Source organism: Eumetopias jubatus, unplaced genomic scaffold (assembly GCF_037043125.1).
Source record: "Eumetopias jubatus isolate StellerSeaLion01/CBP00866 unplaced genomic scaffold, mEumJub1_p1.0 scaffold_1, whole genome shotgun sequence".
Taxonomy (NCBI): Eukaryota; Metazoa; Chordata; class Mammalia; order Carnivora; family Otariidae; genus Eumetopias; species Eumetopias jubatus.
The window spans coordinates 215,986,031-216,014,014 of record NW_028274807.1 but is presented as its reverse complement, the minus strand read 5'-3'; the positions used below and the strand labels follow the sequence as shown (position 1 = coordinate 216,014,014).

Genomic DNA, 27,984 nt, shown 5'->3' with positions numbered 1-27,984 from the left:
AGGGAAAGACTGCACCCAATCCGACAGCTCGCGGAGGCCGTATTAGCATGCCGGGGGCGGGGCGAGAGGCAGGGGCGGGCTCGGGGCGGTTGGTTGGAGCGTCGCAGCAGCGGAGAGGTCCGGGAAAGTTTCTTTGGAGGTGAAAACAGCCGCGGAACTCGGGGCCCTGCGAGGGGGTGGGGGCGCGGGGGTCCTGGGGCCGGGGAAGGGCCCCTCCCGGACCGGGGGAGTGTGGGCCCGGCCCTTCCGGGGGGCGATCGCCCAACAAAGGATCCCTGGGGCGCCCGCCCTCGAGGGCCTCCCCGCCCCTGGATCCGGCCCCCCCAAACACCCTGGGCCCGGCGTTCCGGGGCTCCCCCGCCGGGCCACCCCGTCGGCGGCTCGGGCGCCCCTCACTCGGCCACGCGTCTGCCTTCCAGGTGGGGCCGGGAGCGGCCATGTCCCACGGCTCCAAGCAGCCCGGCGCGTCCGCCGCGTGAGTGAGACATCCCCTCCCCCAGCCCACTCGGGGCTGCAGCCCAGCTCCCGCTCGCCCCGTCGGAGCTCCTCGCCCCTCGCCCCTCAGGGTCTTGACTCCCCCCACACAGCCGGGGCAGGACCTCCCCCTTGCGTCCCCACCGGCCTCTTCCTCCCCAACTCCCCGGCCCAGTTCCTCCCAGGGGTCCCTACCGGCCCCCCGAGTGCTCCTTCCCCGTCCCGTGGATAATGACCCCCGCAGACCCCTGCCCCCAGGACTCAGGCCCCCTCCGTGCCGGCTCCGCGGTCGGGGATGGAGGTGAGGATGGGGGTGACCCTGGCGTCCTGTGGCTCCAGGCCGGCGGGTGGCAAGGCTCCGGGACAGCATGGGGGCTTCGTGGTGGCTGTCAAGCAAGAGCGCGGCGAGGGCCCCCGGGCCGGCGAGAAGGGGTCCCACGAGGAGGAGGTGAGTCCCGAGTCCCTGCGCTGTGGTGGGGGAGGCTCTGGGGCTCGCCCATAGCCTGGAAGCTCCACCCCGGGCTGGATTTGAATTCGCTGTGGCTCCGCCCACAGTCCCGATTTTCCTCCCGAAGCTGAGGCCCCGCCCCGTGCCACATGCCACGCCCCCAGGAGATCCACTGCCTCTAAACCAGGTCCCACCCATCGCGCAATACCAGCTCCGCCCACTGCCCTGTGGGAGGCACCTTCCCGCCGTCCAGTGGGCCTTTCCTCCAGCATAGAAGCCACGCCCATGCCAGAGACCACGCCCACAAGCCCGCCCCATCCCAGATGCCAAGTGCTCGGGACCTCCGAACCCCGCCCTCTCCCAATCCTGCCCCTTGACCAGGCCGTACCTACCGGCCTTCCAGGCCCCGTCTCCTGGATCGGCCCCGTCCATCCCTCTAGCCCTGCCCCAGCCCTCCAGGCCCCTCCCAACGGCGCGTACGGTTTCACAGCCCGTGAAGAAGCGTGGCTGGCCCAAGGGCAAGAAGCGGAAGAAGATCCTACCAAATGGGCCCAAGGCACCGGTCACGGGCTACGTGCGCTTCCTGAACGAGCGGCGTGAGCAGATTCGCACGCGCCACCCAGACCTGCCCTTTCCCGAGATCACCAAGATGCTGGGTGCCGAGTGGAGCAAGCTGCAGCCGGCGGAGAAGCAGGTGTGGACGGAGGGGGCTGGCCCGGGCCCACTGACCTTGCCCCGACCCACTCGGACACTGCCCTGCAGCCACATCCCCCAAAGGACAGAATGTGGAGGGTCCTTGCTTCCGCCTGGAGAACTGATCACCCATGAGCTCTCCCCAGCAGGCTGAAGCGAGGGGAGGGTAGCAATAGGCAAGAATCGACGCAACACTTAATAACCAACATGGATAGGTGTAAAGATGTAGGGGTGGGGGCTGGATTTTTATGTGATACCTTCCGATTTTCAAATCCTGGTAATTAAAATTGCAAAAATATCAAGGAAACGAAACACACCACTAGTTTGCGCCCTCTAAGTGGTATTTCAACAAGCGAAATGGGTGCGGGAAGGCAGCCCATAAGGGCGGAGTTGGGCAGGGGGGGGGGGGGGTTGGGGGAGTGCCCTAAGCAGCAGGCCGAGGAGGCGGGTTTTGTCTCCAAGGCCAGTAGGGAGCTACGGGAAGGTGGGGGCATGGTGAGCTGAGTGATGGAGATGGGGTGTTGGCCCGGGAGGCCTGCCGCCCCTGCCCCTGGGCTGGGCCAAGCCTTCCGCTGCCCCCACCAGCGGTACCTGGATGAGGCCGAGCGGGAGAAGCAGCAGTACATGAAGGAGTTGCGCGCCTACCAGCAGTCAGAAGCCTACAAGATGTGCACGGAGAAGATCCAGGAAAAGAAGATCAAGAAAGGTGGGAAGGGACCCAGCCCCCAGGCAGCTGGGTGCGGGCTCTGAGACGGTGGACCCTGGGCAGACCACCCGCCGTCCTCCATGGGACTCCCGGTCCCATGAAGACGAGAGACACCTAAGCAGGCAGCTGTGAGTGGACGGGCCTGAGCAGTGCTGACAATGGGGGCACACAGACACTGGGGGGCCTAGGCAGGAGCCTGCCCCAGGATGAGCAGGGCTAACTAGCGGGGGAAGGGTATGCGAGGCGGGGCGGAGGGGGCGGCACTCGCAAAGCAATGTGTGGGCTCGGAGGAGACCTGCCAGGCTGACCCTGCCCTCCTTCCTCCCCCACCAGAAGACTCGGGCTCTGGGCTCATGAATACCCTCTTGAATGGACACAAGGTAAGTACTCCTGCTCCAAGGACCATGGCTGGGCAAGAAAGGTCTGGAGGTCTTTGAGCCCTGGGTGAACCAGACCAACTCTCGTGGGAGGGAGTGCAGAGTGGGGCAGCCACATCGTGGGAATGCTGGTAAAAGGACTTCGACCCAGATGGCCAGAGGAGTCCCTCCCAAGCGTGAGGGACGTCCCAGAGGGGTTTTGGCTGCCCCCCCCCAAAATTCATCTTGTCCCAGGGTGGGGACTGTGATGGCTTCTCCACCTTTGACGTCCCCATCTTCACTGAAGAGTTCTTGGACCAAAACAAAGGTGAGCACTGACCAGGGGTCCTTGGGGAAGTGGGTGTTGGGAGAGTGTGTGGGCCAAAAGGGTGCCAAAGCCGGGGGAGGTGGCGGGTGGGGGGAACTGACCACCCACTCGAAAAAGCAGAGGCGCCCACCTCCCCCGCCCCCCCCCGAAGCCGAGGTGTGGGGCTGGAGGCAGAGCAGTGCCAGCCGGCTTGGGGGTCGGGGTGGCGGGGGGACACAGCTAAGGCAGAGGCCCAGCAGAGGGCAGGGAGGAAGGAAGCGCCAGGCTCTGATCCGGCTCCCCCACGCCGCAGCGCGGGAGGCAGAGCTGCGACGCCTGCGCAAGATGAACGTGGCCTTCGAGGAGCAGAACGCCGTGCTGCAGAGGCACACGCAGAGCATGAGCAGCGCGCGGGAGCGCCTGGAACAGGAGCTGGCGCTGGAGGAGCGGCGGACGCTGGCGCTGCAGCAACAGCTCCAGGCCGTGCGCCAGGCGCTCACCGCCAGCTTCGCCTCGCTACCGGTGCCGGGTACGGAGGCCCCGCCCCCGCCCCGCCCCGCCCCGCCCCACACCCTGTCTCTGGCGAGCTCCGCCCCGCCGGCTCCACCTCCTGGCCCCGCCCCCAGCTGCTTCGAGCCTGGACCCCCTACCGCCTTGAGCCCCGCCCCCGGCCGTGCGACTGCTGCTCCGAATGACTCCTCCCCATCGTGAGCAGGGCACGCGCCCGCCCTCGCTGACCCTGCCCGCGCCGGCCCTGCCCGTGACCCCACCACCCCCCTGGCCTTTTGCGCTCTGGCCTCAGCTGACTTTGGCTACTTACTCCTCCCCAATTTGTAAACCGCCCCCCCCGCCCACGGCCTCGCCCTCAACACTTTCCGTCTAATGCCCCCCGCCCACAGCTGACCTTGACTTTTCCGGCTCTAGACGTCCTGATCCCCCACCCGACCCCACCGACGCGCCGCGCCTCTGGCCCCCTCCCCGGGACCCTGCCCTTGAAGACCCCCCCCCCTGCCCTCTGACCTCTGCTCCTGTGGGGCCCCGGCTGCGTCGACTCCCCCGCTGGGCTTCGGTGACCGGTCCCTGTCCTCTCCAGGCACGGGCGAGACGCCCACTCTCGGCACCCTGGACTTCTACATGGCTCGGCTGCACGGCGCCATCGAGCGCGACCCCGCCCAGCACGAGAAGCTCATCGTCCGCATCAAGGAGATCCTGGCCCAGGTCGCCAGGTGTGTGCCGGGGCGGGTCGCCCCCGGGCTCCGCTCGGCCCGGATGGGGCCGCCCCGGGCGGGCGTTGGGGGAGCTGCCTGGGGCTAGACCTGCCTTGGGCCCCGCGGAAATGAGTGGATTTCGGCCTCCGACGGGGGTCCCAGAGTCTGGGCGCTGCCGGGTGGGATCCGGCTGCGGGATCTTACTCCGAGGCCACCGTCCACAGGGGATCTACCAGGTGGGGCTTATTTGATGCAGGCGCCCAGTGGCCGGACCGCTGGGGGGCGCCAATCAGATCGGGGACTTTATGAATGCTGCTGGGCGGGATATGCCAATCCCTCTTGGCCGGCGGGATCCACTGGGGGGACTAGAACTTCCCCGCAGCTGCTCGTGGGTTTTTCTGGGTGGCTTCCAGCTGTCCTGGTTAGGTGGGATGGACTCCTGGCCCCCACCGTGGCATCTGTTTGGAAGAACTGAGGGTTGGTGACCCCCATCCTGGGGGTCAGGGCTGATAAATGATGGGGGTTCCCCATCACGAGTCCCCCCCTTCTCTCCTGTCACAGTGAGCACCTATGAGGGTGTCCGCCGCCCCACGGATCCAGAGGAGACCAAGCTTTGGTCATGGCCCCTTCACCCCATGGAGGAGGATTGGGGGTTCACCTTTTGGGGCCATGCCCAATCCTGCACCTTGGGGGCTCCAGCCCCCCTAAAATTAAATTGCTACAGCATCCCTCTATCTTTCAATTCCCCCAGCACCCTGAACCCAGAAAAATCACCTGCTGTACATGACACGCCTAGAACCCAGAGCCCCAAGGCCCAGCAAGGCCCGCTCCCCTTGCACATCACACTACAGGGACATGGGAGCAGCACAGGGGCTGCGGAACCCAGGACACAAGGGGACCCACAGCCACTGGCACGCCCAGGGTGGGGAGGGTTGTACCTGCTACACCGGATCTCGAGGACCGGCCCAGGGACAAGGTAGAAAACCCCACACCCGACCTGCTGGGACCCCCAGCAGGTGCTCACCACAGGTGACCCCCCACCCCCACCCCAGGCAGGCACGCTGCAGGGACATGCTCTCATACCGGGGTGGGACCCTCTGCTTGTGGCCCTCAGATTCCTGCACCCCAGAATTGGGGGGGCTGGTACTGACCCACCCCTCCCTCATCCAGATGAGGGACCCTTGCGGAGGCAGCCTCTACCTTTGCTCAATCTGGACTTTTTAAGTAAAAAAAGTGGAATTTGAATTTCCAAGCTTGTGAATGTTTTTTTGGGGGGGGGTGGGAGGTGGGCTAGAAGATGTGCCCAGGGCCCCCAAGATGCCCCTGCTGGATGTCCCAGGCCTGCCCTCCCCCAGGCCCCAGCCCCCACGAGCCCTCTTCCCGACCGTGGATGAGCCTGTTCTGGACGTGTCACCCACGTGGACTCACACCCCGTGTGGCCTTCTGGGTCTGGTTCCCTCCCTGAGCGTCGTGGGCTCGGGGTCCGTCCCCGGGGCAACACGTGTGGGCCCCTCCCTCTTTTTTGTGACCAAATAATATTCCAATATGTGGACGGACCACATTTTGTTTATCCCTTCACCCGTTGATGGACATTTCAGTCGTTTACACCTTTCGGCTCCTGTGAGTCCTGCTGTGTATAATGTGTGTACAGGTGTTTGAACACCTGCTTTCACTTCTGCAAGCTATCTCCCAGGAATGGGCTTGCTGGTCCTAGGGGGATTCTGCGCTTGCCTTACTGAGGAATCCGCTCTGAGACTTTTTGTGTAATGCAATATTTAAGACATCTTAAAATTTGGGGAGAATAATTGGACAAATGCCTGTATCGAGTTGAATCATGTCCCCTCAAAAGATACGCTGAAGCCCAAAACCCCAGTCCTCAGAATGTGACCTTATTTGGAAATAGGGTCATTGCAGATATAATTAGTTAGGATGAGGTCATCCCAGAGTAGGGTGGGCCCCTGATCCAATATGACTGGTGTCCTTATAAGAAGATGAAGATTCGGACACAGAGGAGACAGCCATGTGACCACAGAGGCAGAAATGGGAACAGTGCAAGCGGCCAGAAAGCACAGAGGAGTGCCAGCCACCACCGGAAGCTAGGACAGGCAGGGAGGGGCTCTACCGAGGTCTCGGAGCGGTGTCTTGCTGACAAGCTGACGTCATACTTAGGGCCCCCCCCCCAACAGAGAGAGAGTAAATCCCTGTTGTTTTACGCCCCCCAGCTCGTGGGGCTTTGTTATGGCTGCCCCGGGAGACGAACACAACCAGATACTGTCACCTCCCCACCCCAGGTCCCTTGTCTCCCCACCCCAGCACAGGTACCCCCATCCCAAATTTGGAGTTTATCAGGCGAGTCTTTATCTACTTTAGCACATATGTCTAACTAGAAGAGTACTGTTTTGACAGGGTTTGGTTTTCTCGTTCAGTTCTTAAAGGTTTTTAAAGTGTACAGTTCTGTGGTTTCTAGTATATTTACAAACTTGTGCAACCATCAGCACGATCTAATTCCAGAACATTCCCGTCACCCCAAAGAGAAGCCTTGTACCCCTTAGCAGTCACCGCCCCTCCCGCCTCCTTCAGCCCCTGACAGAAACAAACCCACTTCCCGTCCGCGGATGAGTCTGTTCTGGACGTGTCACCCACATGGATTCACACCCCGTGTGGCCTTCTGTGTCTGGTTCCCTCCCTGAGTGTCGTGTGTTCAAGGCTTATCCATGTCATATAATATGTGTCATGTTTTGCAGGCTTTTAAACTTGACACAACAGGGCGCCTGGGTGGCTCAGTTGGTTAAGCGACCGCCTTCGGCTCAGGTCATGATCCTGGAGTCCCGGGATCGAGTCCCGCATCGGGCTCCCCGCTCAGCGGGGAACCTGCTTCTCCCTCTGGCCCTCCCTCCTCTCATGTGCTCTCTCTCTCTCATTCTCACTCTCTCAAAATAAATAAATAAATCTTAAAAAAAATATTAAACTTGACACAACATTTTCTTACAGTGTCCAAAGTTTTCTGCAACTTGCCTTTTTCCATTAAGGCTTGGTTTCTGAGACTCTCCCAAGGCGGAGGCCCCTCTTTTGCACCACTATGTGGCATTCCATTGCCATATTATAAGAGCCGAAATTCTTGTTGTTGGATGCCTCTGTGCTGTGGTCCCAGGGGATTCTTACAGATGCTTCCTGGTGCCCACAGCCTCCTTCCCTTCTTCTTCATCTGTAACCTGGGGGTCCATTCATTTCCTCACCAAAGATTGCCTGAGTGCCTGCTGTCTGCCAGGCATGGGGCACCGGGACACGGCAGGGGGAAAACAGACCAGAGCCCCTGCCCCCCTGCAGCTGACATTCTAGTGGTGAGGACAGCCAGGATACAAGACGAGGAAGTGAACAGTTGATCTAGCGGGTAGTGCTTGACACCAGGGAGAAAAATCTGGGAAAAGAGTTTGAGAGGTGGAAGGAGGAGGCAACATTTGAGCAAGTAGCTGAGGGAGGTGAGGGAGGGAACCAGGTGGATGACTGGGAGATGGCGTTCAGGCGGAAAGAACAGCAGGTGCAAAGGCCCTGGGGCAGGACCCAGCCTGGCATTAGAGAAAAGGCAAAGAGGCCAGCATGGCAGGAGTAGCAGGAGCGAGGGGGAGATGGGGAGGAGGGGAGGGGGCAGGGGGGACCGGGCAGGTCGTGCAGGGCCTGGTGGGCCTCAGGGAAGCCTGATGGGCCTCAGGGAGGCCTTGGGCTTTTACCTGCCCGGGGAGGACTGAGCACTGGAAGGATGTGTCAAAGAAGGGACAGGGTATGGCTGAGGTTATCCCAGGGTACGTGTCCTGCCCCCTTCTAGGGTTGTTGCAACGATTAAATGAGCGCGCCTAGCAGAGGGTGAGCGCTCCTCACGCTCAGCTGGTTATGTCCTCATTGGTGATCCCTGTTTTCCCCCAGTCTGCGCCTCAGGCCCCCGGAGGACTGCCCGGGGTCCGCCAGGAGCGCGCAGCTGGCCCTGGCAGGGCCTGGACACCTGGGGCCGGACCCCCCTCCGCAGCCCGCGGTGTCGCCTTCCCGGGCGGCTCGGGTTCCCGGATCCCCTTACCCCAGCGGCTCGGCTGTCGCGCCCTGGGCCGGGGGAGGGGAGGCTGCAGGAAGCGGCGGATCCGGCGGCGACGGCGGTGGCGGTGGCCGGGGTGGCCCAGCTCCTCTCCGGCCATGGAGAGCGCCGCGGCCCCAGAGACCCAGGATGCCGAGGCCCCGCGCCCGTCCGCGCCCCCGCCCTCGCCCGCGGAGCCCCCAGCCGCGCCCCGCGCCCGTCCGCGCCTGGTCTTTCGCACGCAGCTGGCGCACGGCAGCCCCACGGGCAAGATCGAGGGCTTCACCAACGTCCGCGAGCTCTACGCCAAGATCGCCGAGGCCTTCGGGATCGCGCCCACAGAGGTGAGGACCCCCGCACCCCCGCTCCACCCCTCCAGGCGCCAGAGGCCCACCCATCTGACCCGGGATAGGGGTGGAGCCTGGAACCCGGGACTGGGGGCCCCGGATCCCCCCATCCTCGGATGGAGGGGATCCGATCACCAGATGTCAGAGACACACCTCTCAGATCCTGGGGTGCCCATGCCCCAGAGAACCTCTTCGCACGCCCTGCGCAAAAGGGGAGCCCGAGTTAGGGTGAGGGGATCCTTAGATTGTCCAGGAACCCACTGCGCTGAATCAGCTAACAGTGGATCCCAGCCCTCGGGTAAGCGCCCCTGTGGTTCCTGGGCGCGGTTGGGGGCTGGGGTTCCAGGCAGCCCCCTTCCAGGTGCGAAGTCGGAGGCCCGGGGTGGGGGGGGGGCGGGGGTCAGGGCCTGGACTGCTGGGCTGTACGACTCATAGCCCCCAGGGGGCGCCAGCAGATTCAGAATCGACTGAAAAAGTTGCTCTGGGATGTCGGGGCACCAACGGGTTAAAACTGAAAGTCTTAGGGGTGAGGGAGGGGGCTCTTCCTGCCCACAGCCCCCTTATTACCCTGCTCCCCATCCTGAGGGTCTCAGACTCCTTCTTGTAGCCCACCCCATTCTGAGGGTCCCACGCCCCGCCTTTTCCGGTGGACTGGAATCCTGGTGGCTGGGTAACCAGGCCAGTTTCATGCCTCCTTGTGCCTCAGTTTCCCTCTCAGGCTCCTGAACCCATCACCCTGGTTGTTCTGCACAGACAGAGGGCGATGAGCGCTGTCATTAATTCTGCACTCCCCCTCCCCTTGGGACAGATCTTATTCTGTACCCTAAACAGCCACAAAGTGGACATGCAGAAACTCCTGGGCGGCCAGATAGGGTTGGAGGACTTTATCTTTGCCCACGTGCGTGGCGAGACCAAGGAGGTGGAGGTCACTAAGACCGAAGATGCCCTGGGACTGACCATCACGGACAATGGGGCCGGCTACGCCTTCATCAAGGTGCCCCCGGAGGGCGGGTGACTACCTGCGTGCTCGGGGACCTGGGATGAGCCACTGCCCCTCTCTGGTTAACCTGGGCTCTGGGAAGCTGAGGAGGGTGTCTGGGGTGGCCTTGTGAGTGACTCTGGGTCCCTGCAGAGGATCAAGGAGGGCAGCATCATCAACCGGATCCAGGCTGTGTGCGTGGGCGACAGCATTGAGGCCATCAACGACCACTCCATCGTGGGCTGCCGCCACTACGAGGTAGCCAAGATGCTCCGGGAGCTGCCCAAGTCCCAGCCCTTCACTCTGCGCCTGGTGCAGCCCAAGAGAGCCTTCGGTGAGGGCCACCTGGGGCCCAGGGGGCCAGTGGGGTGGTGGTGAGGAGCTCTTCCAGAAGCGGGTTCTCTGGATGCCCAGTGAAGACGGTGGAGGATGGGAGCGGGGGTGGGGCTTGGGACAGGATGGAGGGTTCTAGATGCCTCTGGTGACATGACAGGGGGCTTCTGGCACTGTGTCAGGAATGGGTAGGTAGTTTCGAGGTTGTTCGAGTCAATCCAGGGATGGGGGCAGGGGAGTTTGGAAAGCTGGGGATAGGCTGAGGCCGTGTCTGGACCTATTTTGTGACCTGGCTAGGAGCTTTTAAAGTCCTGCTTTTAGGCTATGATTTTAGAGAATGTTTTTCCAAGTGAGTTCTAGAATGGTGCTTTAAAAGAAAAAACATTTTATTTATTTGAGAGAGAGAGAGAGAGAGAATGAGGGGTGGGGAGTGGCAGAGGGAGAAGCAGACTCCCCGCCGAGCAGGGAGCCCGATGCGGGGCTTGATCCCGGGACCCTGAGATCATGACCTGAGCCCAAGGCAGACGCCTAACGACTGAGCCACCCAGGCGCCCCTAGAATGGTGCTTTTCAAAGAGAAGTCTGTGACCTGTCCATGCATGAGACAAGGGACTTGCTCTCGAAGACGGTTTCTCCACCTCAGCAGTAGTGGTATCTGGGCCAGCTCATCTCTGCCATGGGGACCATCCTGTGCACCATAGGAGGCTGAGCAGCGCCCCTGGCTTTGACCCAGCAGATGCCAATGGCAACTGTCAGGTCGTAACAACCAAACTGTCTCCAGATATCATCAATGTCACCTGGGGGCAAAATCACCCGCCCCTGCCCCGGGGGTTGAGAACCTCTGCGTTAGAATGTAGACCATCCTGTTTAGCAGCAGGTAGTTTTTTTACAGCACAACTTTCTCAAAGAAGGAACCAGCCTGTCACTTTCCCCTTTCCAGCACCACCCTCTTATTTAATTATGGACTGGCCCTTTGAGTAGCGCTGTTCTCCAGCAAGAGGTTCTAGAAACTCCCGGGCACGTCTGGAGGGAGGTCCCAGGGAGAATGGGACAGGGTGGGGTTCCAGATCTGCCCGTTAGCAGAGCAACGGGGGAGGACAGCCCCCGTAGGACTGAATTCTAGACAAAGTCTTTTCTAGATTGACCCTCTGGCTACAGGAGGATCTCAAGCAGTCCCTTCTAGAGGGAGTCATTTTAAAAACAGGAGGGACAGGGGTGCCTGGGTGGCTCAGTCTTTTAAGCGTCTGCCTTCGGCTCAGGTCATGGTCCCAGGGTCCTGGGATCGAGCCCCGCTTCGGGCTCCCTGCTCGGCGGGAAGCCTGCTTCTCCCTCTCCCACTCCCCCTGCTTGTGTTCCCTCTCTCTCGCTGTGTCTCCCTGTCAAATAAATAAATAAAATCTTCAAAAAAAAAAAAAAAAAAAACAGGAGGGACGGCGTCGTCTGGCCCGCTCAGCCAGGGGAGCACATGAACTCTTGATTTCATGGTCGTGAATTCGAGCCCCATGCTGGGAGTAGAGATTATTTAAAAAACATTTAAAAATAAAAATAAATAAAAAAGAGGAGGGTGATTTGGGGGGATTCTCAAGCTGGGTGTCTGAAGATTCACCCATGGACATAAGGGGGTTTTGAAGGATAAGAAGGTTCTAGAAAGGCTCAGCTGGTAAGCTCAGGCTTACACAGATGTGGATCCGCCCAGAACACATGCCCCTCCCCTGCTCTGTCCCCTCCAGATATGATCGGCCAGAGGAGCAGGGGCAGCAAATGCCCCATGGAAGCGAAAGTGACCAGTGGGAGGGAGACCCTGCGTCTTCGTTCTGGGGGAGCTGCGTCACTGGAGGAAGTGGTGAGTGAAGGGGAAGGGAGACCCTGAGTCTTTGTTCTGGGGGGGCTGCCTCAGTGGAGGAGGTGGTGAGTGAAGGGGAAGGGAGTCTTCAGGGGCTCTTGTACCAAGCATTCAGCTGACTCAGTGGGACCTTGGGTAAGACAAGACACTCTCCTTCGTCCAGCCTGCTCCCCTACCCGCAAAATGGGTCCTCGATGCAAGGCAGGACGGGAGTGCTGGCACAGAGTGCTGACTCCCCCCTCTGCTCTCGCCGCAGGGGCGGGGCCTGCGGAGGGGCTGGGCTGGAGGGATCCCAGGCTTCTGACCCTCTGCTGTTCCCCCCCCCCCCCACCAGCCCAGCGAATTTGAGGAGGAGGCATCACGGAGGGTGGATGACCTGCTGGAGAGTTACATGGGCATTCGGGACCCAGAGCTGGGTAAGGGGCCAGGGTAAGCCAGGTGGCCCCTGGGGGGAGGACAGCCCACAGGGAGGAGTGAGAGGCCCCAGGGGGAAGTTGAGGCCCAAGGAGCACCCTCACCAGCCTTCCCTCCTGCTTGGCCTGCAGCATCCACCATGGTGGACACCTCCAAGAAGACGCTGAGCGTCCAGGAGTTTGCACACCGTTTAGATTCCGTCTTGGGCGAGTTCGCCTTCCCGGACGAGTTTGTGGTGGAGGTGTGGGCCGCCATAGGCGAGGCCAGGGAGGCCTGTGGCTAGTCTGCGCTGGGGCCAAGCGCAGCCCCAGCCCAGAGCCCAGCCCCCTGCCCCAGCCCTCTTGGCCAGTTCCCGAAGCCCACCTCTGCACCAGAGCCCAGCCCAGATCTGAGACCCAGCCTCGCTCTAGAGCCCAGGCCAGCTCTGGGACCGAGTTTACCTCTAGAACCCCTACCAATTTCAAGACCAATCCCAGCTCCGAGGCCGAGCCCTACTCTAGCCTCCAGGCCAGCTCTGAGGCTGAGTTCATCTCTGGAACCCAATCCACTTTTGAGACCCAACCCAGCTCAAAGACTCAGCCCTGCTCCAGAGCCCAGGCCAGCCCTGAGACCAAGTTCACCTTTAGAACCCCTACCAGTTCTGAGACCAAGCCCAGCTCTGAGGTCAAGTCTTGCTCTAGAACCAAGCTCAGTTCTGAGACTAAGCCTAGCTCTGAGACCAAGCCCTGTTCTAGACCCCAGGCCAACCCTGAGACAAAGTTCATCGCTAGAATGCAATTTAGTTCTGAGACCCAACCCAGCTCCAAAACCCAGCCCTTTCCTAGAACCCAAGACAGCTCTGAAGCTAAACCAAGCTCCAAAATCAAGTTAAGGTCAGAATCCCAGATAAGTTTTAAGACACAGCCTAGCTCTGAGATCAATCCCAGTTCTGGAAGCCAGCCCAGATCTATGACCAAGCCCTTCCATAAAACTCAGTCTGATGCTGGAACTCAAGACAACCCCATGACTCAGCCGTATCTAGACACCCGGTCTAGCTCAGGAACTCCCATTAATTCTGGAGCCCAGTTCAGACTCCAGAAACAGTCCAGCAACAGTAGCCACACCAGTTCAGGATTGGAAGATGGCTCCCAAACCCAACCCTGCTCACGAGCCCAGACGCATGCTGCAGCTCAGTCCAGACCCAGATCCCAGCCCTGCTCTAAAACCCAACTGCACTCAAGTACCCACCCCCATCCTGGGGCCTGGTCCGCTTCCAGTGATGAGTCCAGCTTAGAGACTGAGTCCAGTTCTAGACCCCACCCTAGTGCTATAACCAGGCCCATCTCCAGAATTCAGACAAGCTCTGGAACCCCATCCATTTCTGAGGCAAGGCCTGCCTCCAGAGCTCAGCCTGATGCCGAGCCCCGCTCTCACTGCGGAACGCAGACCAGCTCTAGAATGCCATCTAACTCTGGGACCCAGAACAATTTTAAGACCTGGGCAATTTCCAGAGCTCAGTCCAGCTCAGGCGCTCCACCCAGCTGCAGAACTCAGCTCAATTCTGAAGCACAGACTGGGTCTGAAATCCCTTCCAGCTCCCAAACACAGTCAGTTGCTGAGACCCCACTGAGTTCCAGAATCCAGCTAAACTCTGGAATCCAGTCTAGCCTTGGGACCCAGACCAATGCAGCAACAGATGTAATCTCCACAAATCTGTCTAGCTCTGAAAGCAGGCCCAGCTCCAGGACCCAGACTTGTTCAGGAGCTCAATCAACTTCTGGGACTCAGCTCATCTCGGAAACCCTACCAAGTTCTAGATACCAGCTCCAGGCCACAGCCCAAGGCAGCTCTGGTATTGAGCCGGACTTTGGGAAGCAGACCAGCTCTGGAACTCATCCAAGCTCTGGAGCCCAGTTAAGTTCAAGAATTCACTCCATCTCTGGAACCCAGCCCAGCTCCACGATTCACTCCAGCCCTGAGACACAGGCCAACTTGGAAACCCAGAGTGATTCCAGAACCCAGCCTGGCTCTAGAACCCTGATCAGTTCTGGAACGCAACTCAGACCTGAGACCCAGCCCACCTCAGAGACTGAGCCCAGTGCAAGAATTCAGCCCACCTCCAGGATTCAGCTCAGCCCTGTGACCCAGCCCAAGCCTGGAACCCAGAGCAGTTCAAGAACTCAGCCCAGCTCTGAAACTTACCTTAGTTCCAGAACCCAGCCTGTTTCTGGAACCCAGTCCAGCTCTAGAACCCAGACCAGTTCTGGAACCCAGCTCAGCTCCAAGACCCAGCCCAGCTCTGGGACCCAGAGCAGTGTAAGAATTCAACCCAGCTCCGGAGCCCAGCTTAGCTCCAGAACTCGGTCTAGCCCTGAGACCTGGCTCAACTCTGAGACCCAGCTCAGTCGCAGGATTCAGTTCAGCTCCGAGACACAGCCCATCACTGGAAGCCAGCCCAGTTCAAGAATGCAGCCCAGCTCTGGAACTCACCTCGGCTCTAGAATCCAGCCTCTTTCTGGAACTCAACCCAGCTCCAGAAGCCAGACTAGTTCTGGAACCCAGCTTAGCTCCAAGACCCCGCCCAGCTCTGGGACCCAGAGCAGTGTAAGAATTCAAACCACCTCTGGAGCCCCGCTTAGCTCGAGAACCCAGTTTACTTCTGAGACCTGCCTCAGCTCTGAGATGCAGCTCAGCTCTGAAACCCAACCCAGTTCCAGAACCCTGATCAGTTCTGGAATGGAGCTCAGCTCTGGAGCCCAGCCCACCTCAGAGACCCAGCCCAGTGCAAGAATTCAGCCCAGCTCTGGAGCCCAGCTCAGCTCCAGAACCCAGCCTAGCTCTAGGATTCAGCTCAGCCCTGAGACCCCGCCCAAGTCTGGAACCCAGAGCAGTTCAAGAACTCAGCCCAGCTCTGGAACTTACCTTAGTTCCAGAACCCAACCTGTTTCTGGAACCCAGTCCAGCTCCAGAACCCAGACCAGCTCAAAGATCCAGCTCAGCTCTAGAAATGGACTCCACCTACAGATCGCTCGCCTTGACCCTAGAACCGAGGCTGATCTCACTCCCCCAGCCCAACATCAGCCCCTAGGCCCACCACGCAGAGCCCCGACTCTGGCCCCTAGCACAGTGTCTCAGCCACGGCCCCAGCCCCATGATCTGGTACATGGAACGCAGGCCAACATTGTCCTGGGCCGAAGCTCACCAACTTCCCACCTGGCCCCACAGCCACAGACCCCGTCAGCCCCTCAGAAACCAGTCCTCTTCCCCAAGCCCCAGTTAGGACCCCAGAAGTCCACCCCACCCACCGTATCTGTCATCTCTAGTTCTGCCCCCAGGGTGGCCCTCCTGCATTCCCAGACCCCTGAATCCCTAGCCCAGAGGCCTGTTCCCTCCCACACGCTCAAGGAGTCAGGGCCTGCTCCTTGGGGGTCAGAGCCCCTCCCCTACCAAGGGGAGCTGTAGCTTGAGGGTGACACAGTTTTGGCTTCCATGATCCCCCCATCCTGTCTCTGGCCCCTCCCAGCCTGGGTCCCCTGGAAGCAGCAGGTGACCTCATTCCCCCAGCAGGTAGGGGTGGGGAGAGTAGGGAGAGTGGAAACAGGGGCTCTATTTTCACTTGGGCCTGGCTCTGGGAGGTGTAAGCAGATCCTAGGTCTGTGGAGTGGAAAGCTGGGTGTGTGTGTGGGGGGGGCATGTGGGCAGGAGGTGGAGAAATGGGGGGCAGGAGGCAATCTTGTCCTCATGTACCTTGAGGGCTCATGGGGAATAAAGGCACCTCTCCCTGCAGCTGGGTGTGTCATTTCTGGGGGAGTTCGTGGGAAGGCAGAGGAAGGGGCAGGCATGAGGGTTTAGGGGGCACACATGACCACACCGATGCTTCCTAAGCGGCTGCTGTGTGCCAAGCCCTTTACTAAGTGTTACGGGCGCTCTGCAAAGGCTCAATCACCTGTCCCCTCAACTGATGTTTATTGAGCACCTACTACGGGCCAGGTGCTGTTTGTTCAAGGTGCTGGGAGTCCGAAGTGTTGAGTGAAAGAAACAGGTACCCCCAGGGGCGCCTGGGTGGCTCAGTCATTGGGCTGAGTCATTGGGCCTTCAGCTCAGGTCATGATCCCGGGGTCCTGGGATCGAGCCCCACATCGGGCTCCCTGCTCAGCGGGAAGCCTGCTTGTCCCTCTCCCACTCCCCCTGCTCGTGTTCCTGGTTTCGCTGTGTCTCTCTCTGTCAAATAAATAAATAAAATCTTTTAAAAAAAACACAAAAAACAGGTCCCCCCTCTGCCCCGCCCCCACCCCCACCCCCCAGCTCTGCTCCGGCTGCCGGCCGTGGGCACGCCGTGGAACAGTGATCTGATGCGCCAACTTTAAAGATTGATGACTTCCAGACTCAAAGGAAAGTAAGGCTGGGGGGGCCAAGATATATTTTGGCAAGAGAGGGGGTGTGTCACCTGTGCACATTCAGTATTTCCTAAGCAGAGCCTTCTCGGGTTGGGGTACCCAAGGGGATCAACTGTACCCCAGGAAGCAGGTCAAAGTCAGGGTTTGGAGTCCCCCATTCCCAGAGGATTTCTGGAAGGGGAGGCTTGCAAGTCTCGTTTCCTCACACACCCCCTAACATGCCTGCCCACCCTTCCTGGGGCGGGGAGGGGGATGGGGAAGAGTTGGGGAGTCCCCAACGCTGATGGAGGACAGCCCACGATCCTGCCATTCGAAGGCTTGGTCCTTCTGATACTCCCAGCTCCTGGAACCCCAGGACAGGCAGCTGTGACCGTCAGGGAGGCGGGAGATCTCAGGAGGGACGCGCTGGCTGGGGGGGTTTCCGTGCGGCTGCCCCCTCAGGCTCTACTGCACCGTGCGTCTCTGGGTGAGCTGCGGCTGCAGGGACAGCGACCTGGGCCGGGTGCTGAGGCGAGGGTGGAGGCGCCGGATCACGGCCCGGCGGAACAGGATGTACACCCAGGGGTCGAGGATCTGGTTCCAGGTGGCCACGCGCAGGTAAATGAGCAGCTGCTGCTCAGTGGCTTGGGACAGCTGCCCCGTGGGGCTCATGGCGGGAGGGCTGCGCAGCACTGTTTGAGCGATGAAGACCTGCCGGGGGGTCAGAGCAGTTAGCTGGGGCCCCGCAGCCCCTGCGACACCCCCCCGCTGCCGAGATCGGGGGGGACTTCTCCCACTGCCTTGCTGTGTGACCTGGGGAGGGCTGCCCAGCCTCTCTGAGCTTCAGTTGATATGGCTGGAAAAGAGCGCACTTTTCCTGCCCATGTCCCGGGGGCAAGTAAACACGGTGGGAAAGAAGGCTCGCAGGTGTGGGCAGGTGAGTCACTGACTGCCCACGTTATTATCCTCTTAAACACGTTACCGTTTATAAACATTCTATGATATAAAACTATACTATTCAATTGCACACTAAATATTTAATTTTTATGTTCTATGTTTTATTTTATTTATTTTTTAGAAAAGATTTTATTTATTTTTTCATGAGAGAGAGAGGCAGAGGGAGAGACAGGGTCCCCTCGGAGCAGGAAGCCCGACGCGGGACTTGATCCCAGGACCCCAGGATCATGACCTGAGCTGAAAGCAGATGGCCAACCAACTCAGCCACCCAGGCGCCCTCTATGTTTTATTTTAAATAATTTTATATTATATTAAAACGTATATTTTATACAATTTTATGACACGGTTTTATATTAAATAATTCTGTATTACATTTGTATATTGAATTATTTAAATATTTTTATTACTATTGAAATTTATGTTTAGTATGGCATGTCATGTGATTTACAAATACGTAAGAAATTAATTATCTAATAATATATTGTTAATTATCATTATCGTAATATATTGGAGTTATATTTTATATAGTATTTAAAATTATATAATATTACCGTTATAACTGTATAATTTATATAATTAAATATAAATTATAATACAATAAGAATGTGATAGTTATAATGTATATTTTATAACTATAATTAAAAATTTATATTGTCAAGTATCATTATCATTCATATTGTGTTAAAGTATTATATTAAAATAAATGATTATGGTGAAATATTCATGGTGGGGCCCCTGCTGGCTCAATCGGTGGACTGTGCGATTCTTGATCTTGGGGTTGTGAGTTCAAACCCCACGTTGGGCGTAGAGATTACTTAAAAATAAGATCTTTTTAGGGGCGCCTGGGTGGCTCAGTCGTTAAGCGTCTGCCTTCGGCTCAGGTCATGATCCCAGGGTCCTGGGATCGAGCCCCGCATCGGGCTCCCTGCTCCGCGAAGAGCCTGCTTCTCCCTCTGCCTGCTGTGCCTCCTGCTTGTGCTCTCTTTCTCTCTCTGTGTCAAATAAATAAACGAAATCTTTAAAAAAAAAAAAAAAGATCTTAAAAAAATTATATTACTGTTTCCTGAGCACCTACTGCGTGCTGGGCAAAGCTGGGGACACTGCACCAGCCACAACAGACCAGGTCTTTCTGGCACAGGCTTGCAGCCCCGTCAGCATGGTGGCCAGGCAGTCCCGGTGTGGCGGTGGGGGTGACAGAGCCATGACGGGGGGAGCGAGGCAGGCCCCGTGGGAGGTAGAGTGGGCGCCGGAGCTGAGCTGGGGGCAGAAGCCGCTTGGCACACAGGGGTTCCGCAGGCGAGTTTGAAGGCAGTGTCTGTGGGCCTATCTTCTGGGGCCATGGGGAGCCAGGGGAGGCTTTAGGGCAGGGGCTGGCTGTGGGCCAAATCTGGCCTTCCACCTCTTTCTGTTTTGTTTGCTTTGTTTTTTCGTTTGGCTTTATTGTTTTGTTAAGAATGTTTTTACCGGTGCCAATAGTGGGAGAAAAACTAGGAAGGGGGGCATTTGTGACAGGTGAAAATGACACGGGATTCAAATCCCAGGGTCCACACACGGAGTCCTACGGACACACAGCCACGCCCATTTGTCTCCGGTGGCTGCTCTCCCGCCCCGATGGGACAGCAGAGCTGAGTGTCTGTGACAGAGGCCACGTTTAAAATATTTACCATATGGCCCTTTATGGAAAAGTTTGCCCACAAAGGGGACTCAGTTTTTTTAACGATTCAACGTTTCTACCTAAGGGAAGGGACGCCTTCTCCCTTATGCCTAGTGAGTAAACTCCTATTCATGCTTCAGAGCCCCAGCTCTAATGGTTCAGAGAAGGACAGAGCCCATTCTGGGCGTCCCTGGGGGGGGGGTGGGGCAGGGAGGAGAGCAAGGCGCAGCAGCGTGGATGAGTCTGCTGGAGGTCAGGGTCCTTGTGAGGTGACAGGCGTGCGCATCTCCAGGGGAGGGGAGCAGAGAGCCAGCAAGGAGTCGGTGCCTGGGGTGGGTCCCAGCTGCTGGCACCGATGGGTTCCCACGGGGGCCGCAGCCGCAGAATGCTGCTCTGGCTAGCAAATGTGCTCTTGTCCTGCCCTTGGGGTTTCCTTCCCAGGCCTGTTCTCATGGATCTGAGGGTATTTACATATTGACTTACTATTATTAGTACCCTTAATAGTCACTGGGCAGCACCTGAGTCAGGTCCCACCCTCCTCTGCCCACCGTCCTCCAGGGCTCCCACCTCCCGGGTGGAAAAGCCCACATCCTCCCTGCGGTCCCCTAGGCCCTGCACGACCTATCCCCTCCCCGCCCTCCCCTCCTCCCTCTCTCTCCCTCACCCACTCTGCTCCTTCTCATTGATCTTCCAATATGCCAGGCAGGGTCCTGCCCCAGGGCCTTTGCATGTGCTGTGCCCTCTTCCTGGAACGCTTCCACCCCAGATCTCCACACACAGTTCACTTCCTCACCTCCGCCGTGTTTTTGCTCAAATGTCATCTTCACCAAGAAGTCCCTGACCACGATCTGCCCCAGTCTCTTAGGACGCCCGGAATGAGCCCTGCTCTGCTCTGAACCATCGGAGCTGGGGCTCTGAAGCATGGGTAGGAGTTCCACCTCTAGATAAAACCCAGGAAGGCATCCTAGGTAGAATCTCCCTGAATCGTGAAATGACTCTTAGGGCCCCTTTGGTGGCACACATTTTCTTCAAGGGCCGTGCAGCCTCAAAACGACAAGGAAGCACATGGGTGTGGCTGTGTTCTAACAGGACTTTATTTCTGGATGCGGAAATCTGAATTCCATGTCATTGTCACGTGTCACAAAATATCAAAATATGATGCTTCTTTGCACTTTTTCTCTGACCACTTAACGTTTGTAAAAAATTCTTAGCAAAACAAAAAACCCAGAGCAAAAGCAAAAAAACAAATTTGTGATCTCTCCTTTTGCAGGTTTTTTGTTTTTTTTTTAAGATTTTATTTTTAAGTCGTCTCTACACCCAACGGGGGGGCTCGAACTCATAACCCCGAGTTGAAGAGTCGCATGCTCCACCGACTGAACCCACTTGGCACCTCTGCCGATTTGGTTATTGTTCTAGTTCTTTTCACTTCCTACTGACTACCGCTTTCCACATCCATAGGCTATGTTTATGGTCTGCCTTCCCCACTGGCAAGAGCTCCTGGAATGATCTCTGTCACTTCTGTTCTGGGCTGTGTCCTCAGTGTCTAGACCAGAGCCTGGAACATAGGAGTCACTCATGAAATGTTTGTGGAAGGAGCAGATGATTAATGAGTTCACCATCACTCGGAAGGGCAGACTTCTAATCCCCATGATCAGACACCAAGGCTGGAGGAGGGAAGCCCAGAGCCAGTCATGCAGCAAAGTCCTTGCTGGACATGGGCTGGAAACCGAGTGTCTGACTTCAGACTCCAGACATGTCCTGATCGAATCAGAAATGGAAAAATAGCCACCCCAAATGGCTAACTACACTGATCAGTGGAAGGACTTCAGCCAAGCTCCCCTGACTCGGAAAATCTGGGCAGAGCTGGGTTTCAGCCTAGAACTAGGCACAAAGTAGACTCAGGAAATGTTTGATGATTCAGTGATACTACCTAGAATGCCTTCCTTGGTTTTGTTTCATAGGTAAACTCCTATGTATCCTTCAAAACCCCAGCCCCAATGCCCCTTCTCTGGAAGACTTTCTCTGATACCCCACAGAACCTTGGAGCCCCTCCCCGGGCATCCCAGTCCTGCCCCCCAGGTTGGAGGTCATCTGTGTCTTGTTCACGAGCTCCTCAAGGAAGGACACTCGAACACTGGGGTCTGTGTCCATGTTTTCTTGGGTAGATGAAAACCGAGGATTTAAATCCCTTGTGGAGGGGCACCTGGGTGGCTCCGTCGGTTAAGCACCTGCCTTCGGCTCAGGTCATGATCTCAGGGTCCTGGGATCGAGCCCCGCATCAGGCTCCCTGCTCAGCGGGGAGCCTGCTTCTCCCTCTGCCTCTGTCCCTCCCCCTCCCCCTGCTCATGCTTGCGCTCTCTCTCTTTCAAGTAAGTAAAATCTTTAAAAATAAATAAATAAACCCACTGTGGATGAGCTGGAGCCCAGTCACGGAGGGTGGCAGGAGCCCTGAGCAGAGCCCCCACTTGCTACTCACCAGCAGCGGCATCCAGCAGATGCTGGCCACCACCATGATGCCCATGAGCTGAGCCATCATCTCGACCTCGCAGTCCCGCGGGCGCTGCTGGGCGGCTTCCTGCCCGTGGTAGACGTGGCAGAGAGTGGCCACGCTGATCGTGTTGAGCAGGAAGGACAGCCCGACCGAGAAGCTGCCGAGGAGCGTGAACAGCAGGCCGAAGGCCACATCCCCGGGCTGGGCGCCGAGAGTGAGGAAGCACCAGGAGCCGGGGTACTGCACTGTGTAGCGGCCCACACCCAGCAGGGGCAGCAGGCCCAGCGCCAGCGCCAAAGCCCACACCAGCCCCACCGTGGCCCAGGCCCGGCGCTGCGAGGCCACCGTGGGGCGCGAGAAAGGCCGGGTGATGCCCAGGTAGCGCTCCGAGGCCATGGCTGCCCCCAGCAACAGCGGGCAGAGGCCGAAAAAGACCATGATGACGCCCATGAACTGGCAGAGGCGGCAGCTGGGGTCCACCGCGTGCCAGTCGAAGAGGATGGCATGCTGGGACACCACAATCACGCCGGTGACCAGCAGGCCCATGAAGTCGGTGAGCACCAGGCCGCAGAGGAAGGTGAGGAAGGAGGACCGGGCGTGCGAACTGCCCTGCCGCGCACCCGCCAGCACGCTCAGGGCCAGCAGGTTGGACGCCAGGCCCACCAGGCAGAAGGAGGCGGCGAACCAGGGAGAGGCGATCAGGCGCCGCTCTTCCAGCGTGATGTTGGTTGGCCGGAAACAGGGCCCCAGAGAAGTGCCGTTGGGCCACATGGCGCCGGAGTGGGGAGGGGAGGGTCACCACCCCATCGGGCCGGGGCTGCAGCTGGGGAGAACTGGCGCTGGCTCAGGCACACCTGGGGGGGCAGAGAGAAGATTTGCTGGTAATTCATTGTGATTTTCATCGGAGTGGGCCTGGCGAACTCCTACACCATCTTCAACGGCCCAGTTCAAATATCCCCTCTTTGAAGAAGCCTGTCCTGACTCATCTCACTCCGCGCTCGGTATTACTACTTCTACTGCCTCCAGCTCTGTCCTGCCCCGGACTCAGTGACCCACAAGGGTGAGGATTTGCGCTGTCTGCTCCGCGGCCCCTGGACAATACCAGGGATCTTTTCCGGGTCACCGAGAAGAGCCCAGAAACTCTGGGCTGGAACCACGGTCCTGGCGCCCCCTGCGTGACCCCAGGCAAATGATTTCTTCTCTCTGGGCTCCATGGCCCCGCTTGTCACCCGGCTGAGCCCTTGGACGACTGCAGAGTCCAGGACAGATTTCAGCCGCTGGGAGATGGGATGCGTCCAAGGTGAGGAGGGCGGCGGGCGGGCGGCCAGAGGTCACGGGCTCTCACACCAGCTCTGAGGTCAGCCTCCGGGTCCCGAGTGCGCCGCGTAGACGCGGGAGGCCCGACACCTTCGGCCTTTTTGGAAGACGCTGCCTTTTGCCCGTGTTGGGGTCGTGCGGGTTCTTTTTGCCCCCCCGTTTTCGTGGCATTGTTTTTATAATGAGAAATAAACCCAGAAATCTGGTTCCATTCTGGGAACAACAACAACATAAAAAACCTCAACTCATTTGGAGCGACAGACTCCCCCGGGACGAGCTATAAATGGCAGCAAGAGAGACCTGTTACCCTGCGGGGCTGCGGGAGGACACTGGAGACACGGGGACCCAGCTGCCGCGAGTGTGGACAGACAGACCCGTTGTGGGGGTGTCACGTACAAATAAAAGCAGAGACCATTCAGAGAACAGCTCCCAGTGCCCGAGAAGGACACACCAGAGAGGCCATCAGGGGGTGGGCTGGGGCCTAGCTGCTGGGTCCCTGGCCTCCTGCCCTGCGTCCACACCGCAGGTCTCCCTGTGTGGCCAGCGAGGCTGCGCCGAGGGGGAGGGCAGAGCGGGCACAGGTAGGCGGGCGCGGGCAGGACACAGGTGCCGGGCACTTAGAGCTCAGAAAGCTCCTACTACGGCCCCCATTTTGCAGAGGGGGAAGACGGAGGCACCAGAGAGGTTACGTCTCTGGTCCAAGTCCCACATCCTGACCTGAGCTGATCTGATATGTAAATCCAGGCCTTGTGGGAAGCGTGTGCAAATGATTCATAGGCCTGCTAGTCAGAGGGAGGATGGGGGCCGTGGGTGTGAAGGGTCGCCATCACTGGAATTTTCTCTAAGGGACAGAATTTTCTAAAAAGCGGGTCTGGCCCGATTTGAATCCGGGCTTTGCCACGAACCCTCTCACTGACCCTGCTGTGAGCTCCAGTTTCCCTTCCTGCACAATGGCGCGGATGACGGGACTGAGCCGAGCTGAGGACAGGGCTTAGCCCTCCGTGGGCGCTCCTGTCGTGCCGGCCCTCGCGCCCCGTCTTGCTAACCGGTGCCTGGCCTGGCCCCTTTGCTCAGCGACTCCTTATCGCTCCTCATAAATTATCCAGCCCCTGACAACCACACTGAGCTTTGCTCCCAGGCCGAGAGCCAAGGCCACGGCCACTTGGGCGGGGTGGGGCCTGGAGTGGGAAAATGAGGCCCGGAGAGAGGCAGGGGGCTGCGTGGGGTCCACGGTGACCTCAGTCTTACCCTCCACTGCAGAGCAGCGGCATGCTCTGTGCCATCATAGATTTGGCCTGCATTTGGATTCCTCTTAGGCCTGGGCACTCTCTCCCTCGAGAGCTGGTATGCACTGTTTCTGAAACTTTCTGGGGACTTGGGCTGTGCCTGGGCCACTGCCCCGACCTCAGCCTGGAGCGACCACCAGCTCCTCCTAGGGCTCACAGCCCCAACCCTGTGTGGGCGCTCATGCACTTCTCATTTGCCTGGGGCCACACACTCTGAGCCCACCTCACGCCTCCCCTGTCTGGGAACAAACCTGTGACCCAGAGCCCTTGGCCCCAGGGGAGGCTGGAAACTTGCATGACTCCCTCTGGCCACGGCCCTGTGGTTTCCAGTCCCACCCCCACCCCACCCCCACCCCACCCCCAGGTTCAGGTGAGAGCGGCCGTCTCAAGTTCCCTGGCACACGGGCCAGGCCTGTAGGCGCCCCTGGCAAGGCCTCCTATCCCCTCCCAAATTAGCTGGGAGGGATGGCAGGGCCCTCACCCTGCCAGGGACTGTCAAACATAGTGCGAGGTCCAGAATCAGCCCTGTGTGGCCCGCGGAGGGGAAATCCATCTCCCTCTCTGTGCCTCATGGGAGGCACGGACCCCAGATTCCCACCCCAGATTTGCCGGACAAACCCAGGCTTCCGTGGCTCAAGGGCAGGGAGGTTTGGGCTTTGAGGGACCAGGGCTCTGGAATTCCAATGAGCTCCTGGTTCTGGAACCCAGGAGGCCTCGAGTCCAGAATTCCAAGGAGCCGAGGTTCCAGAACTTTGATGGGAACCCTGGCTGAGTCCTGGGATCCAGCACCTGGGTCTCAGCTCCCGGCTCCTTCCTGGAGGACGTGTAACACTCAGTTCTCGTCAGCCCTTCTGGGTGAGGCTGGGCCATGGGGGGCTCCATCCTGCCTCAGAGGCACAGACACAGGCTGGGCCCTCCCAGGCCCAGCCCCCTGTGGAATGTGATCTCTGGTTCCCAAGCGCCAGGCCCCTCCTCTGCCTGTTGGTCACCACTAGCCCCGCTCTCCTCCTGCTCTGGGGAGCCAGCCATCTCTCAACACGTCCATCTCCCTCTCAACACTCCATGCCCTGGCTTGTGAGGCCGCCTGTCTCCACGCCCACCCAAACTCCCCGCAGGGGCGATGCTGACTTCCCACTAGCTCGGACTGGAGCCCCTGATCTGCCACCGCCAAGCTGCGGGCCAACACCGCTGAGCCTCCGTGTCCCCCACTCTGCGAAATGCAGAAAATGGGGATACTAAGTCGCCTGCTGGCATTCTGGCTGGCCTCCCCAGGCCTGACCTGCTCCCACTGAGCCTCTGCCTCTGCCGTGTCCCCCGGCTCCTGGTGTGCTCCAGGCTTATCTCCTGGCTGGCCGTGTGCATGGGGCGGGGGGGGGGGCAGCCCCGCGGCAGCCCTCCAGCACATCTGCCGAGTCCTGTGAACACTAGCCAAGTGATCGCCGCCGCCCTTTAGTGCGAAGCTGCAGGGGCCAGGCCAGCCCGTGCCTGATGCGGCCTCACAGGCCCACGGCGCAGGTCCACGGCGGAGGCCCAGAGAAACCCGCGGAGACGCACACATAGGGGCAGGGCCCCTGTCAGTCCCCAGGTCTGCCTCTGCCTCCCCTCACCAGCCCACAAGGCTTAATTTCCGGGAACTTTTCCTGTTTGTGACACCGACCTGGCCCCCCACCTCAGAGGGTACAGAGTGGGGCCTCCACAGTCAGCCCAACTAGGTCTGAGCCCCGCCTCGGCCCTGACTCAGGGGACCCCTGTGAGCCCCTGTTTCCTTATCGGTACAATGGGTGCCCTCAGGGCTCACCACTCGGCTGGCAGAGGGGCTGCACAGGAGGGTGAGTGTGGGGTGAGGGACAGGCCCCGCGGGCCTTTGGCCGTGGTTATGGATGGACAGCGAGTTAGATCGTACGGATGTGTGCTGAGACCCACCATTGCATATGCACGCGCGTGCGCGCGCACACACACACACACACACACACACACACAAAGTGCACGCGCACACTTGCTCACAGCCACACCCAGCGCCTTGCACCCTTCCTGCCACATCAAAGGACCTAAGCAGCCCAGCGCCCAGCCAGGGAAACACCCCACACAGTACATCCTCAGCCACACAGGGACGGCCGGGGGGCGGACAGCGGGGGGCCCAACCGCCCCCTGCGGACACAGACCCACTCTCGCCGACACCCGGGACACCCAGCACCTGGCCGCTGGACCGGCCCGGGGGGACACACCCACAGCAGGGCGGGCCACCGCTGGACACACCCTGCCCGCTCTCACGCCCCGCCCCTAACCTGGGGGCCCAGCCTCACCTGGACACGATGATGACCGGTGCGACGCGCTGGGGCCGCCCCTGTCACGGAGCCCCGCGGGCGGGTGGGCGCCGGGCCCAGGCCCGGGAGGACGGAGCGGGGAGCGGGGTGGTCCGGCCTCCCGGGGCCCCTGGGGAAACCGAGTCACGACCAGGGGCGGGCCGCCCAGAGGACCCCGGCGCTGCCACGTCCTCAGAGGGAACAGACGGAGGGCACGGCAGCTCTGGACGCCGGGGTGCGCGAGGTGCTCCGGGGTTGGAGGAGGGGCGACGAGCCCTCGCGGCCCGGAAGGGGGGGTCCGCGGGGGCTAAAAATAGCCTCGGCCGGGGGCTCCGCTCCGCAGCCCGCGCCCTGTCTGTCCTTGCCTCTCTGTCTCTCCGTCCGTCTCTACGGGCCCCTCCCCCTGCACTGGCCACGCCCCTCTGGCCCGGCCTGGTTGATGGGGGTCAGTGGGTGTCCCCCAGCCCGCCTGAGAATCCGCGCAGCCGCCTGGGGGAGGGGTGGGCGCTTCCGCCTGGGCTCAGGGACAGGGATGCTGGTGGCCGGCGCCCACTCGGGAGCCTTCGGCCCCGGACCCGCCTGAGCCGTGACCCCTGTTTGCGCTCCCGCCGACCAGCCCCGCATTATTCACCATCTGGGCAGCACCCAAGGCCGGCAGGGGCGGGGCAGAGCCCGCGGGCGGAATCAGCCCCCTAGGCGCCCAGACCCCCACCCAAGGGGCCCAGGGCTCCAAGCTGGTGAACCTGGTGGGCTGGGGCCTGGCACACAATTAGGTACCTAATCAATGCAGGGTCTGTTTAGAGGGGAGGGGCGCCAACGCTCTCAGGGAGCAGCTTTGTGGGCATCCTGCTTGAGACAGGCTTTCCCAGAGCAGGTCCGGTCCGGTCCGGTCCGTGGACAGTGGTGGAGGATCTGGCATTCCCGGGGGAGGGTCCTGTGAGGACAAAGGCTTGGAGATGGCCGTGGAGCTGGAGAAGGCAAGCCCCTACAGAGCCCCCTGCAGGGGGGTGAGGAGGCCGGTCCCCCATCCCCCTCCATCCCTAACCCCTGTGACGGAGGGAGAAGGAAGCCCAGGCCCAGGGAGGGAGTGAGGGTGAGCCCAGGGTACTGGGTGCAGGGCTTGGCCAAGGGCTCCCAGGCAGGGCCGGCATTCTCGAAGACCCCCAGACCCAGGGCTCTGGGCCGGGGTCTCATCAGCCACAAAAGCAGAGAGGGACCAGGCTGGGCGCCGCTGGAGCAAAAGCCCCCGGAGGCTGCACTGCGCTGGAGCAAAGTGAGGTTGGGCCTCAGGTGGGCGAACGGGGTCCACAGGCCTGAGATCAGCCTCTGAAGCCACGTGGAGGGCAGGATTTTGGCGTGAAGGGGTGACCCTGGGCCTCACTGGCCCTAAGTTAGGGTCTGCCGTGGGCCAGGACTAGCTGGTTTGGCCTTGACCCTGCCCCACCCAGTCC

At 59.8% G+C, this 27,984-nt stretch overlaps 3 protein-coding genes across 5 annotated transcripts; 2 read left to right on the top strand and 1 right to left on the bottom strand.

Annotated features, from left to right (window-relative positions):
* The first annotated feature begins 71 nt into the window (after positions 1–71).
* On the top strand, positions 72–5,437 carry HMG20B (high mobility group 20B). The gene is made up of 10 exons (XM_028126390.2): positions 72–139; positions 420–475; positions 814–922; positions 1,413–1,616; positions 2,201–2,321; positions 2,655–2,701; positions 2,933–3,005; positions 3,298–3,513; positions 4,078–4,210; positions 4,754–5,437. The coding sequence occupies exons 2-10, from the start codon at positions 438–440 to the stop codon at positions 4,764–4,766; spliced, it is 954 nt and encodes a 317-aa protein (XP_027982191.1). The 5' UTR covers positions 72–139; positions 420–437; the 3' UTR covers positions 4,767–5,437.
* A 2,912-nt stretch (positions 5,438–8,349) lies between these two features.
* On the top strand, positions 8,350–15,935 carry GIPC3 (GIPC PDZ domain containing family member 3). 3 transcript variants are annotated; one of them, XM_088018195.1, is made up of 6 exons: positions 8,350–8,599; positions 9,411–9,596; positions 9,735–9,915; positions 11,644–11,756; positions 12,091–12,185; positions 12,302–15,935. In XM_088018195.1, the coding sequence occupies exons 1-6, from the start codon at positions 8,375–8,377 to the stop codon at positions 15,609–15,611; spliced, it is 4,110 nt and encodes a 1,369-aa protein (XP_087874321.1). In that variant the 5' UTR covers positions 8,350–8,374; the 3' UTR covers positions 15,612–15,935. The 3 variants fall into 3 exon arrangements, with proteins under 3 accessions (XP_087874321.1, XP_027982212.1, XP_027982213.1); XM_028126411.2 differs by having other exon boundaries at positions 12,091–12,172; positions 12,302–12,540; XM_028126412.2 differs by lacking the exon at positions 9,411–9,596 and having other exon boundaries at positions 12,091–12,172; positions 12,302–12,540.
* Positions 15,936–16,542: 607 nt separating this feature from the next.
* TBXA2R (thromboxane A2 receptor) lies at positions 16,543–26,907 on the bottom strand. The gene is made up of 3 exons (XM_028126062.2): positions 26,534–26,907; positions 21,613–22,481; positions 16,543–17,236 (listed from the first exon to the last, which is right to left on the bottom strand). Exons 2-3 carry the CDS (start codon positions 22,396–22,398, stop codon positions 16,991–16,993), a joined length of 1,032 nt encoding a protein of 343 aa, XP_027981863.1. The 5' UTR covers positions 22,399–22,481; positions 26,534–26,907; the 3' UTR covers positions 16,543–16,990.
* Between the last annotated feature and the right edge of the window lie 1,077 nt (positions 26,908–27,984).

What these genes read in the sequence shown, in the direction of transcription:
- TBXA2R (XM_028126062.2), bottom strand. Translation starts at nt 22,398, where the DNA reads ATGTGGCCCAACGGCACTTCTCTGGGGCCCTGTTTCCGGCCAACCAAC. An exon ending in TCTGCTGGATGCCGCTGCTG is followed by an intron (nt 17,237 to 21,612) that starts GTGAGTAGCAAG and finishes ACCCCCCGGCAG; the next exon opens with GTCTTCATCGCTCAAACAGT.
- GIPC3 (XM_088018195.1), top strand. Translation starts at nt 8,375, where the DNA reads ATGGAGAGCGCCGCGGCCCCAGAGACCCAGGATGCCGAGGCCCCGCGC. An exon ending in CCGGCTACGCCTTCATCAAG is followed by an intron (nt 9,597 to 9,734) that starts GTGCCCCCGGAG and finishes GGGTCCCTGCAG; the next exon opens with AGGATCAAGGAGGGCAGCAT. An exon ending in CTGCGTCACTGGAGGAAGTG is followed by an intron (nt 11,757 to 12,090) that starts GTGAGTGAAGGG and finishes CCCCCCCACCAG; the next exon opens with CCCAGCGAATTTGAGGAGGA.
- HMG20B (XM_028126390.2), top strand. Translation starts at nt 438, where the DNA reads ATGTCCCACGGCTCCAAGCAGCCCGGCGCGTCCGCCGC. An exon ending in CCCTCTTGAATGGACACAAG is followed by an intron (nt 2,702 to 2,932) that starts GTAAGTACTCCT and finishes ATCTTGTCCCAG; the next exon opens with GGTGGGGACTGTGATGGCTT. An exon ending in CGCCTCGCTACCGGTGCCGG is followed by an intron (nt 3,514 to 4,077) that starts GTACGGAGGCCC and finishes TGTCCTCTCCAG; the next exon opens with GCACGGGCGAGACGCCCACT.